The following is a 13,285-nucleotide window of genomic DNA, read 5'->3' as shown; positions in this document are numbered from 1 at the left end:
CAACGTTAGAGAGACAGAGAGAGTCATTCGAGAACGTCGCGCGGTCAAGAACAAAGCTGGGGGACGGGGGACGGGGGGGGGGTCATGTCGTTAACCACGGCCTCGTCTGAAGTGGTTTCCCAGGACTCTCTCGATCTGAGTATCCCTCTTTCAAGCAGCTCTCTCGATCGGCTCGCTCCCTCTCCTTCTCGCTCACACGGGAGAGCTGCCAGTAATTCTGTCTTTCATCTGCTGCCGGTCTGCCAGGAATACCCCCCCCCCCCTTCGAATGTCACCCCCCCACCCAGCCGGCAGCCTGGCGGCCAGACGCACAGAGCTCACAGCGCGCACTCGCGTCTGGGGTCAGAGTCTGTGTGTCAGTGTCAGCGTGTCGGTGTGTGTGATCCACAGTGTGTGTCAGTGTGTGTGATCCACAGTGTGTGTCAGTGTGTGTGATCCAATGTGTGTGTCAGCGTGTCAGTGTGTGTGATCCACAGTGTGTGTCAGTGTGTGTGATCCAATGTGTGTGTCAGCGTGTCAGTGTGTGTGATCCACTGTGTGTGTCAGCGTGTCAGTGTGTGTGATCCACAGTGTGTGTCAGTGTGTGTGATCCACAGTGTGTGTCAGTGTGTGTGATCCACTGTGTGTGTCAGCGTGTCAGTGTGTGTAATCCACTGTGTGTGTCAGCGTGTCAGTGTGTGTGATCCACAGTGTGTGTCAGTGTGTGTGATCCACTGTGTGTGTCAGTGTGTGTGATCCACTGTGTGTGTCAGCGTGTGTGATCTACTTTGTGTCAGCATCAGTGTGTGATCGACTGTCAGCGTGTGATCTACTTTGTGTCAGCGTGTGTGATCGACTGTGTGTCAGCATGTGATTGATTGTGTGTGTCAGTGTGTGTAATCGACTGTGTGTGTGTGTGATCGATTGTCAGTGTGTGTGATTGACTTTGTGTGTCAGTGTGTGCGCTCACCTGTGTGTCTCAGTGTGTGTAACCAACTGTATGTGTCAGTGTTAGTGTGTACGCTCACCTGTGTATGTCAGTGTGACAATGTGTGATTCAGTGTGTCTGATAACTCGTGTGACAGGTGGTGTGTGTCTATATGTAGGTCAGTGTGTGTTCTCACCTGTGTGTGTGTCAGTGTCTCAGTCAGGGCCTCACAGTCATATTGAACAAAACAAACTGTCTGGCAGCTTGAGAAACTTTTTGCCCCAGTGCAGTGCAGTGGGTTAGCGACAGCAAGTCTCTTATCAAATGATGAACTGATCTTCAGTCCTGGGACCAATTAAGCAATTAAGTTCCAATTAAGCAATTAAGTATTTAAGGATGGCTTTTCTTCCCCGTGTTCTCAGGTACACAGTAATAGTTTAATTAGCTCTGTGACTGTAACACTGCCAGCCAGGCTGAGAGGTGATCAGCTGTAAAAGACCTTTAGAAAAATCAATTTTGCATTTGCATTTGAGAATCGGGTTGGTTGATTGATGACTCAGCCTGAACAAAAGCCAGAAGAGACCAGGACCTCCAGGAGAGGGCTGAGACCCCTGTCTTCAAGTCACGTGGAAAGGGGCTGGGATTCCCGGATCGGACTTGGGAAGGCTGCTTGGAATTGGACACGGCTGAGCTGCAGTTTGGAGTGGCTGAGGAGGACCAGCTCCTGATCGTACTGAAATGAAGACAAACCTCCAGCCTGGCAGCAGGAAGCGAGAGTGCGCTGGGCAGGCTGGTTTCCTGACACCCTGCGGGTGTGAAGTCAGAGAAAGTGTTGCTGCCACCCTACCAGAGGGCACAGGCAGAGGCAGGAGGGGGAGGGGGTGGAACACACGGACTTAGAAACCACACTTGAGCTGAACACAGAGAACCATGGACCTCCTAATACACACGAGACACACTGGTGCACCCTCTCAGACACACTGACACACTTTCGACTCTTAGACACACTGAGACACACTCTCAGACACACCGGGACACACTGTCAGACACTCTCAGATACACTGAGACACACTGTCAGACACACTGAGACACACTGTCAGACACACTGAGACACACTCTCAGACACTCCAGGACACACTGTCAGACACTCTCAGATACACTGAGACACACTGTCAGACACACTGATGCACACTGTCAGACACACTGAGACACACTGTCAGACACTGATGCACACTCTCAGACACACTGAGACACACTCTCAGACACACTGAGACACACTCTCAGACACACTGAGACACACTCTCAGACACTCCAGGACACACTGTCAGACACTCTCAGATACACTGAGACACACTGATGCACACTGTCAGACACACTGATGCACACTGTCAGACACACTGAGACATACTCTCAGACACACTGATGCACACTGTCAGACACACTGAGACATACTCTCAGACACACTTTCAGACACACCGATGCACTCTGTCAGACACTCTGACACACACTGAGACACACTCTCAGACACACTGACACACACTGTCAGACACTCTCAGACACACTGGGACACACTCTGAGACCCCCAGTGTGGGGGTTACCGGGAGCCCAAGAGAGAGCAGGAGGTGGGATCTGTTCAGGAGGGGTGTGGGGGGGGGCAGGTCGAGAGAGAGATGCCTGTGCGTGTTTCTGTGAACGCGTTTGATCTCCAAGCCCTCGCGCTGCTGAGAGCAAGTTTCCTCTCCCAGTGGTTGGAAACCAGATTTACTGACAGAACAAAAGGCACTTCCTGCACGCAGCACGTAGGCTAGGCTCTCAGCTTCTGATCTCTCTGTTTTTTTAAAAAATGTTTTTCTTAAATCAGCATTAAAACGCACCGCATGCGTCTGGAAACTCCTCTGCCAGGCCGAAATTAACGTGGGCTATTTTTAGAAAAAAATTAATGAACACTTCAATCGCTCCTTTCATCTTATCTCTGAGCAAACTGAAAAAGAAACTCAGTCTAACTCATTCAGATCTTCAAACTTCAAAACACCCCCAGCCACTGAATCAATCAGAATATTTACAATTTCACACTACCACTCCTTCATCATCATCAGAGCTGGAGAGTAACTGTACAGACAGTCAGTCCAGCTCCTCTGTATCTTCACATTCACACTCCTTCATCATCATCAGAGCTGGAGAGTCACTGTACAGACACTCAGTCCAGCTCCTCTGTATCTTCACATTCACACTCCTTCATCATCATCAGAGCTGGAGAGTCACTGTACAGACACTCAGTCCAGCTCCTCTGTAACTTCACATTAAGAGTATTATCATACAGTATGTCAAGGTTATTTAGTATTTTTAAGATAGTACTGGCAGTCACAGTAAAATGCACAGTTCAGTACAGCCCAGTGAGATCAGGGTAAGAGCACAGTACAGTGCAGTACAGCCCAGTGAGATCAGGGTAAAAGCACAGTACAGTGCAGTAAAGCCCAGTGAGATCAGGGTAAAAGCACAGTACAGTGCAGTAAAGCCCACGGTAAAACCCCACCAAGATGGGGTAAAGTCTGATACCTGCTAGCAGAGTAAATGCACATGGTGTAATCAGGGTAAAACCATGATCAAATCCTATGAGGGCTGGCTCTGGGGGGACAGCGAGCGAGCACTCGTGTGTGCGTGAGCGTCTCGGTGTGTCGACTCCAGGCTCTGCTCTGTCACCCTGTGGGTTAACACCCTGGCCCCAACAGTGCAACCACAAACCCCAGTGAGAGTGAGTCAGGCGCGCCGAGGCAGCAGCGCCAGCGAAGACACCGGCGGGGGGCTCGGCCCGGGCGACCTCCTCCCCGCGCCCGGCGTCCACTCCACTTCCCGCCAGACCCGCGCCCCCTTAAACCGACTGCCTTTCACTGGGCGGATTAAGGCTCAGTAATTACCGCTCGATTAACAGCGGAGACGTTACGCGCTTGCTTAAGCACTCACTTTGCTGCGGGGCTCCGCTGTCCCTGTGCGATTTCATGGTGGGGACGTAGAAGGCCTGTTTTTTTTTAAAAAAAGGAAAAACAACCTTCCAATACTGGACTGTTTAACATGAGCTGCAAGGAAACTGAAGAGGCCACAAGAATTAACTCCATTCGGGGCGCAACGAAGTCATCAAGAGCACTGTCATCGCAGAGAGCAGGGCTGGGAAGCCCTTGTTTAATTGCCTTCACATCTAATTAACCAGCACGCTTAATTGAATTACTCTGCACAGCAGGAGCCAGATCTGGGGCCTTCTTTAACTGGCCCTACAGAAGAGCAAGTGCCGTCAATGGGACTTGATAAAAGGGGGGCGGCAGGGGCCAGCAGGGGCCAGCAGGGGCCAGTAGCACAGCCGTGGGGAAGGAAGCGTGCCCGCGCTGGAGTCGTGGTGTGTGATCCCGCCCGTGTCGTCTCGGCGATAAGCGCGCAGCAACAGCGGCTGCCCTGATTAGACCGAAACCCCTCTGGGGTGAGGAAGAGCTTTCGAAGCTTCTCAATCACAACAATCAGTGACAAGATACTGACACAGATATTCTGTCTCGCTCTTTCTATGACTTCGGCTCCACCCTCTCTCTCTGCCTCCTCTCTTTCACAAGCGTACAGACACTCAGTCCAGCTCCTCTGTATCTTCACACAAACACTCCTTCATCATCATCAGAGCTGGAGAGTAACTGTACAGACACTCAGTCCAGCTCCTCTGTATCTTCACACTAACACTCCTTCATCATCATCAGAGCTGGAGAGTCACTGTACAGACACTCAGTCCAGCTCCTCTGTATCTTCACACAAACACTCCTTCATCATCATCAGAGCTGGAGAGTAACTGTACAGACACTCAGTCCAGCTCCTCTGTATCTTCACACAAACACTCCTTCATCATCATCAGAGCTGGAGAGTAACTGTACAGACACTCAGTCCAGCTCCTCTGTATCTTCACACTAATACTCCTTCATCATCATCAGAGCTGGAGAGTCACTGTACACTCAGTCCAGCTCCTCTGTATCTTCACATGAACACTCCTTCATCATCATCAGAGCTGTAGAGTCACTGTAGAGACACTCAGTCCAGCTCCTCTGTATCTTCACATGAACACCCCTTCATCATCATCAGAGCTGTAGAGTCACTGTACAGCACTCAGTCAAGCTCCTCTGTATCTTCCCATTCACACTCCTTCATCATCATCAGCGCTGGAGAGTAACTTTATCTCTGTCTTATCAACAACTTGACTAAAAATCCTCTCATCACCGCCATCTGTAGACATCTGTCAGGTCTGTGGAAGAATTATAAAGAAAAGCTGGTTCACCATCTTATCAGCAACTTCAGATAGACAGTCCTGTCATCAGATCTGAAGAAGATTATGAGAAAAAACAATCAGGCTTGTTTGGCTCATCAACGCAAAACGCAATCTGGTCCATCAATAACTTCCACCTTGAGGCTGCGTATCGTGACCTCTTCCCCGCCCTTTGACCTTTAAAGATAAGCGCATCGCCAAAGACGGGGCAGGGCTGAGATCCGATCTGCGCCAGTGTTCTCAGGTACTGAAGACTGACCCAGATTGGCACAGCCTGGCCCCAGCGAGGTTCTCGAGGTATGTGTGTGTGTGTGTGCGTTTGTGTGCGTGACCAGAGCGAGGTCAGAGCAGGTCCTGGAGATTCATGCTGTCACGGACTTTCATTTTGCTTCATGGATCTGAGACAGTTTAGCTGGGACAAATTCCAATTTAAAGCACCCATGTTACTGGAGACAGCTTAATTAGGAATAAGATACTGTCTGTCATTCTCTCGGTGGTCTGGATTTATCTGTCTGATCACAGTGTGGGTCTGTATCTGTCTGTGGTGTGGGTCTATCTGTCTGTCCATAATGTGGGTCTGTCTGTCCATAGTGTGGGTCTGTATCTGTCTGTGGTGTATGTCTGATCACAGTGTGGGTCTGTATCTGTCTGTGATGTGGGTCTATCTGTCTGTCCATAGTTTGGGTCTGTATCTGTCTGTGGTGTGGGTCTATCTGTCTGTTCATAATGTGGGTCTGTATCTGTTTGTCTGTCCATAGTGTGGGTCTGTATCTGTTTGTGGTGTGAGTCCATCTGTCTGTCCATAATGTGGGGCTGTATCTGTCTGTGGTATGGGTCTATCTGCCTGTCCATAGTGTGGGTCTGTCTGTCCATAGTGTGGGTCTGTATCTGTCTGTGGTGTATGTCTGATCACAGTGTGGGTCTGTATCTGTCTGTGGTGTGAGTATGCGTGATCACAGTGTGGGTCTGTGTCTGTGATGTGGGTCTATCTGTCTGTCCATAGTTTGGGTCTGTATCTGTCTGTGGTGTGGGTCTATGTCTGTTCATGATGCAGGTCTATACCTGTCTGTCTGTGGTGTGAGTCTGCCTAGCTGTCCATTCATGATGTGTGCCTGTCTATCTTTTTGTCTCCTGGTTGTGTGTATCTGTGTCGTGGGCCAATCTAATTTGCCTATTTATCTGTCAGTTTATCATGTATCGCTTTCACAGCACAGCACAGAGATAGAGAGACCTAGAAGTGAGAGAGAGGGAAGTTTTACATAAAAGCAGAGGCCACAGATGACTGTGATAGTCTTATAGGAGAGATAGCATCAGCATGCAAGATAGTATAGAGACAGCACGCAGAGGGGGAGGAGAGAGGGAGAGACTGAAGGAGAGAGAACAGTGGCAAGAAAAGAAGAAAAACAGGACACGCTCAGTGACCACAGCCTGACCATAGAAACTGGACACAGTCAGACCTGGCTGCTCAATGGGGGACAGGCTGTGTTCTCCTTGCAGTAGGTAGAAACACAGACAGATTCAGATTTCTACTGCACTGTGAGCCTGTCTCTCAAAAATAATAATAATACAGTGTGAGATCTCCTGTCCCAGCCTGAGGAACAGACAGTGAGCCTGTCTCTCAATAATAATAATACAGTGTGAGATCTCCTGTCCCAGCCTGAGGAACAGACAGTGAGCCTGTCTCTCAATAATAATAATACAGTGTGTGATCTCCTGTCCCAGCCTGAGGAACAGTGAGCCTGTCTCTCAATAATAATAATACAGTGTGTGATCTCCTGTCCCAGCCTGAGGAACAGACAGTGAGCCTGTCGCTCAATAATAATAATACAGTGTGTGATCTCCTGTCCCAGCCTGAGGAACCGACAGTGAGCCTGTCTCTCAATAATAATAATACAGTGTGTGATCTCCTGTCCCAGCCTGAGGAACAGACAGTGAGCCTGTCTCTCAATAATAATAATACAGTGTGTGATCTCCTGTCCCAGCCTGAAGAACAGACAGTGAGCCTGTCTCTCAATAATAATAATAATAATAATAATAATAATAATAATAATACAGTGTCTGATCTCCTGTCCCAGCCTGAGGAACAGACAGTGAGCCTGTCTCTCAATAATAATAATACAGTGTGTGATCTCCTGTCCCAGCCTGAGAAACAGACAGTGAGCCTGTCTCTCAATAATAATAATACAGTGTGTGATCTCCTGTCCCAGCCTGAGGAACAATGAACCTGTCAATTCAATTTTCAATTCAGTTCAATTCAAGGTGCTTTATTAGCATGACCGATGGGTACAATCAGTGTTGCCAAAGCAAATAAAAATAATAAAATTAGCACAAAACAAAACAAAAATAAAAGTAAAATAAATTCTACAGACATAATACAGACATTTACAACAAAAACATATCATAAAATATTTACATATACTGTAAACATATTGAGCATTATTGGGAGACAGGCTCACTGGTCCTCAGGCTGTGACAGGAGATCACACACTGGGCTGCCTGTTCAACTGAGTTCTCTCCTCCCTCTCCCAGTAGGATTGGGACCCGTTGTGATTCTGGCAGGTGTGGGAACTCTGGGACTAGATTTCTGAATTTAGGGAAGGATGTTCCTCTAATCCCAGAGTATCTGTCACAGTGCAGTAGGAAGTGCACCTCCAAGCCTGTCTCTCAGTAACAACTTGCTAATTGTTGTTGCTTTTGCTTAACCTTTGACCCTGGTATGTAATTCTCTGGGGTGTGAGAGACAGAACGACAAGGGTGAGAGAAAGATCTTCCCGAAATTCAGAAATTGCGGAATTTCCGCAGCTCAGCCCGCGTGACCGCCCAAAGGCCCTTCCAGAGAAACCCGCCAGCCGGGGTCGCGCGAACTGCTCCTGCCCGCCCTCAAGCGATACTGCTGTCAGTTTATCATGTATCGCTTTCACAGCACAGCACAGAGATAGAGAGACCTAGAAGTGAGAGAGAGGGAAGTTTTACATAAAAGCAGAGGCCACAGATGACTGTGATAGTCTTATAGGAGAGATAGCATCAGCATGCAAGATAGTATAGAGACAGCACGCAGAGGGGGAGGAGAGAGGGAGAGACTGAAGGAGAGAGAACAGTGGCAAGAAAAGAAGAAAAACAGGACACGCTCAGTGACCACAGCCTGACCATAGAAACTGGACACAGTCAGACCTGGCTGCTCAATGGGGGACAGGCTGTGTTCTCCTTGCAGTAGGTAGAAACACAGACAGATTCAGATTTCTACTGCACTGTGAGCCTGTCTCTCAAAAATAATAATAATACAGTGTGAGATCTCCTGTCCCAGCCTGAGGAACAGACAGTGAGCCTGTCTCTCAATAATAATAATACAGTGTGAGATCTCCTGTCCCAGCCTGAGGAACAGACAGTGAGCCTGTCTCTCAATAATAATAATACAGTGTGTGATCTCCTGTCCCAGCCTGAGGAACAGTGAGCCTGTCTCTCAATAATAATAATACAGTGTGTGATCTCCTGTCCCAGCCTGAGGAACAGACAGTGAGCCTGTCGCTCAATAATAATAATACAGTGTGTGATCTCCTGTCCCAGCCTGAGGAACCGACAGTGAGCCTGTCTCTCAATAATAATAATACAGTGTGTGATCTCCTGTCCCAGCCTGAGGAACAGACAGTGAGCCTGTCTCTCAATAATAATAATACAGTGTGTGATCTCCTGTCCCAGCCTGAAGAACAGACAGTGAGCCTGTCTCTCAATAATAATAATAATAATAATAATAATAATAATAATAATAATACAGTGTCTGATCTCCTGTCCCAGCCTGAGGAACAGACAGTGAGCCTGTCTCTCAATAATAATAATACAGTGTGTGATCTCCTGTCCCAGCCTGAGAAACAGACAGTGAGCCTGTCTCTCAATAATAATAATACAGTGTGTGATCTCCTGTCCCAGCCTGAGGAACAATGAACCTGTCAATTCAATTTTCAATTCAGTTCAATTCAAGGTGCTTTATTAGCATGACCGATGGGTACAATCAGTGTTGCCAAAGCAAATAAAAATAATAAAATTAGCACAAAACAAAACAAAAATAAAAGTAAAATAAATTCTACAGACATAATACAGACATTTACAACAAAAACATATCATAAAATATTTACATATACTGTAAACATATTGAGCATTATTGGGAGACAGGCTCACTGGTCCTCAGGCTGTGACAGGAGATCACACACTGGGCTGCCTGTTCAACTGAGTTCTCTCCTCCCTCTCCCAGTAGGATTGGGACCCGTTGTGATTCTGGCAGGTGTGGGAACTCTGGGACTAGATTTCTGAATTTAGGGAAGGATGTTCCTCTAATCCCAGAGTATCTGTCACAGTGCAGTAGGAAGTGCACCTCCAAGCCTGTCTCTCAGTAACAACTTGCTAATTGTTGTTGCTTTTGCTTAACCTTTGACCCTGGTATGTAATTCTCTGGGGTGTGAGAGACAGAACGACAAGGGTGAGAGAAAGATCTTCCCGAAATTCAGAAATTGCGGAATTTCCGCAGCTCAGCCCGCGTGACCGCCCAAAGGCCCTTCCAGAGAAACCCGCCAGCCGGGGTCGCGCGAACTGCTCCTGCCCGCCCTCAAGCGATACTGCTGTCGCAGACAGTCGCCGCAGACGCCTTCGCCATCGACCTCTGCCTGCCAGCTCAGGCATTACGGCCTTTGAGAGGGAGAAAGGACACAAACCCCCCCAAAAAAACCCCCGAAGATTCACCTCTTCAAAAAAACGAAACCCAGCAAATCGCCGATCAAAGACGACGTCTCCCTGCGCCGGCGCTTCAAAAACTCACACCTTAAACACTTCAGAATTCACACCTGCGTCTCATAACAAAGGTGGCGAAAAAAAACCCTCCCCCCCCCCCCCACCACCTTTCAAGACTTCAAAGGACAAATAACAACAGAAAACAAGACTCGCAACTTCAAACCCGCGGCGGAACTTGACGACCTTGCAGTTTCCAAACTTCAAAAAAAATGTCCCACCTTCACAATTTTTTGACTACTTCAAAAACCAAAAAAAAACCCTTTCGCATGCCGAACAAAAGACAAACACACAGAAATGTCACCACGCCTGGCCTGGGCTTCAGAAGTCTTTAAAGCGATTCAGAGTGCGACATTTCAGTAAATGTCACAAGGAGGACAGGGCCTGATTGTACCGAGCGAGAAACCACATCTCCTCAGAACAGAACCGGCCGCCAGGCCACATACCCCGGTGCGTGGAGACCTGCGTCTCAGAGCATCGGGGAACTTTGGGAAAAACTGAACATTTCAGCAGAATCACCTAACATAGCTTCATGCTCGCCATATTTTCTCAAAGCCATTTCATGGTGTGGCCTCGAAGCGATCTTTCCCTGTCACCTTTAAGCCAGTGTGCTGTCCTCTCAAAGTGATGCTGCTGTGATTGTGCCGTTATCTCAAAACACATTTGCAAACACTGTGCTGCGTCATCTCAAAGTGATTTTTTGCAATGATTTTGCTCTTATCTTGACGCAAATACGCAATGATTTTGCTGTCGTGTCTGTAGAGGTACAATGATTTTTGTACCTCTAAGCTCTTTTTGTTGTCTCAGAGAGATTCGGCAATGCTTTTTCGACATTATCTGGAAGCACTACTGTAGCGATTTTGCTATGTTGTCTCAAAGTGATTTTGAAATAATGGTGCTGTCTCCCAAAACAATTTTGCTATACTTTGTTAAAGCAATTTTGCTTTATTTTTTTCAAAGCAAATCATGATTTTTCTACATCGTCTTAAAGCAGTATTGTAACAATTTTGTTACCTTTTCTTAAATTGATATTGTGACGATTTTGCTGCTTTACCCCCAAACAACTTTGCTGTTCCTTTGCTACATTTCATTTTTCAATGCAAATTTGTAAGGATTCTGCTACCTCATCTTAAAACAATAACATAACAATTTTGCGACAATGTTTTGTGACATAAAACAATATTGTAAAAATGTTGCTACATTGTCTTAAAACAATATTGTAACAATTTTGCTACATTGTCTAGATGGAGTAATGATTTTGCTACATTTTTTTAAAAACAATATTGTAACGATTTTGCTACATATTCTTAAAACAATATTGTAATTTTTTTCCTACAATGTCTTAAAACAATATTGTAACAATTTTGCTACAGTACATTGTCTTAAAACAATACCTTAACGATTTTGCTACATTGTCTTGCCGGAGAATTGTAACGATTTTGCTACATATTCTTAAAACAATACTGTACCGGTTTTTCTACTTTGTCTTAAAATGATACCATAACGATTTTGCTTCACTGGCTTAAAACAATATTGTAACAATTTTGCTACATTGTCTTGATGGAGTAACTATTTTGCTACATTTTCTAAAAAACAACATTGTAAGGATTTTGCTACATATTCTTAAAAGAATATTTTAATGATTTTGCATCACTGTCTTAAAAGAATATTGTAATGATTTTGCTACACTGTCTTAAAAGAATATTGTAATGATTTCGCTACACTGTCTTAAAAGAATATTGTAATGATTTTGTGTCATTGTCTTAAAAGAATATTGTAATGATTTCGCTACACTGTCTTAAAAGAATATTGTAATGATTTTGCGTCATTGTCTTAAAAGAATATTGTAATGATTTTGCTACACTGTCTTCAAAGAATATTGTAATGATTTCGCTACACTGTCTTAAAAGAATATTGTAATGATTTTGTGTCATTGTCTTAAAAGAATATTGTAATGATTTCGCTACACTGTCTTAAAAGAATATTTTAATGATTTTGCATCACTGTCTTAAAAGAATATTGTAATGATTTCGCTACACTGTCTTAAAAGAATATTGTAATGATTTTGCGTCATTGTCTTAAAAGAATATTGTAATGATTTTGCTACACTGTCTTCAAAGAATATTGTAATGATTTTGCGTCATTGTCTTAAAAGAATATTGTAATGATTTTGTGTCATTGTCTTAAAAGAATATTGTAATGATTTTGCTACACAGTCTTAAAAAAATATTGTAATGATTTTGCGTCATTGTCTTAAAAGAATATTGTAATGATTTTGTGTCATTGTCTTAAAAGAATATTGTAATGATTTTGCTACACTGTCTTCAAAGAATATTGTAATGATTTTGCTACACTGTCTTCAAAGAATATTGTAATGATTTTGCGTCATTGTCTTAAAAGAATATTGTAATGATTTTGCGTCACTGTCTTAAAAGAATATTGTAATGGTTTTGCTACACTCTTAAAAGAATACTGTAATGATTTTGCTACACTCTTAAAAGAATATTGTAATGATTTTGCTACACTGTCTTCAAAGAATATTGTAATGATTTTGCGTCATTGTCTTAAAAGAATATTGTAATGATTTTGTGTCATTGTCTTAAAAGAATATTGTAACGGTTTTGCTACACTGTCTTAAAACAATCAATGAAACGATCCTGCGACAGATCCCCGGCGATTCTTCTGTCACTCTGCTACACTGTTTCCTGGTGCCTCACCGATCGCTTTCCTTACATCGTCTCGAAATTGATCTTGCAATGCCTTGCCACAGCCGCAGGGGCCTGCGCTGCAAACCCGTCGCCAGCCCGTTTGCTGCTGTTGCCGTTTCTGCTCGGCTTCCGTCAGGGAAAATAGCTCGCACGGTTTCCGACACGGGACTTCTCTGCACTTCGCTGCGGGTCTCGCCAACGCGCTCTTCAGAAGAGCCCAGATCGTTATCTTTCATCGAGTTCGCAGATCCGGCCACTTTGTGAAGCCAGAAGACGTACAAGAAAAATATCATTAACAGGGCCAGGCGTACTCACACACATGCAAACAGGCCGATTTCACTCAAGAAGGCCTTTGGAGAGGGGGGGGAGAGAATAAGTAAAATCGTGAAATTTGTAAGCTCTCTGATGTGCTCTACATTCCAGGCCTACAAATGACTGTAGCCCTGCTAATAACACATTAATCATACCGTGACTGTGATGTGCTTACATTGCCTCCTGCCCCTGTCTATCCTGCCTAGCTGATTAAAACTGTTCTTTTTCAACATTCATTCAAAATACTACAAAGCCTCGTTTGCAGAGTCTCGCGCGCAGTCAGGAGTTACC

The 13,285-nt window shown here is 45.3% G+C and overlaps 1 protein-coding gene across 4 annotated transcripts in view; it reads right to left on the bottom strand.

Moving 5' to 3' along the window:
• The window catches only part of rorc (RAR-related orphan receptor C), a 41,498-nt gene that overhangs the window by 9,631 nt on the left and 18,582 nt on the right, over nt 1-13,285 (bottom strand). The window contains exon 1 of one of the 4 annotated variants that reach the window (XM_088620699.1): nt 3,869-4,746. The exons of the other annotated variants lie outside the window; for them this stretch is intronic. Coding sequence (XP_088476825.1) covers nt 3,869-3,905 — 37 coding nt within the window. The 5' untranslated portion in view covers nt 3,906-4,746. Of the gene's footprint in view, nt 1-3,868; nt 4,747-13,285 lie in introns of those variants that run through there. 4 annotated transcript variants of the gene reach the window in all.

Source organism: Lepisosteus platostomus, chromosome 26, assembly GCF_059453375.1.
Source record: "Lepisosteus platostomus isolate fLepPlt1 chromosome 26, fLepPlt1.hap1, whole genome shotgun sequence".
In the NCBI taxonomy this organism is placed as follows: Eukaryota; Metazoa; Chordata; class Actinopteri; order Semionotiformes; family Lepisosteidae; genus Lepisosteus; species Lepisosteus platostomus.
The sequence above is the reverse complement of the archived record's forward strand: the minus strand, read 5'-3'. Positions and strand labels throughout refer to the sequence as shown.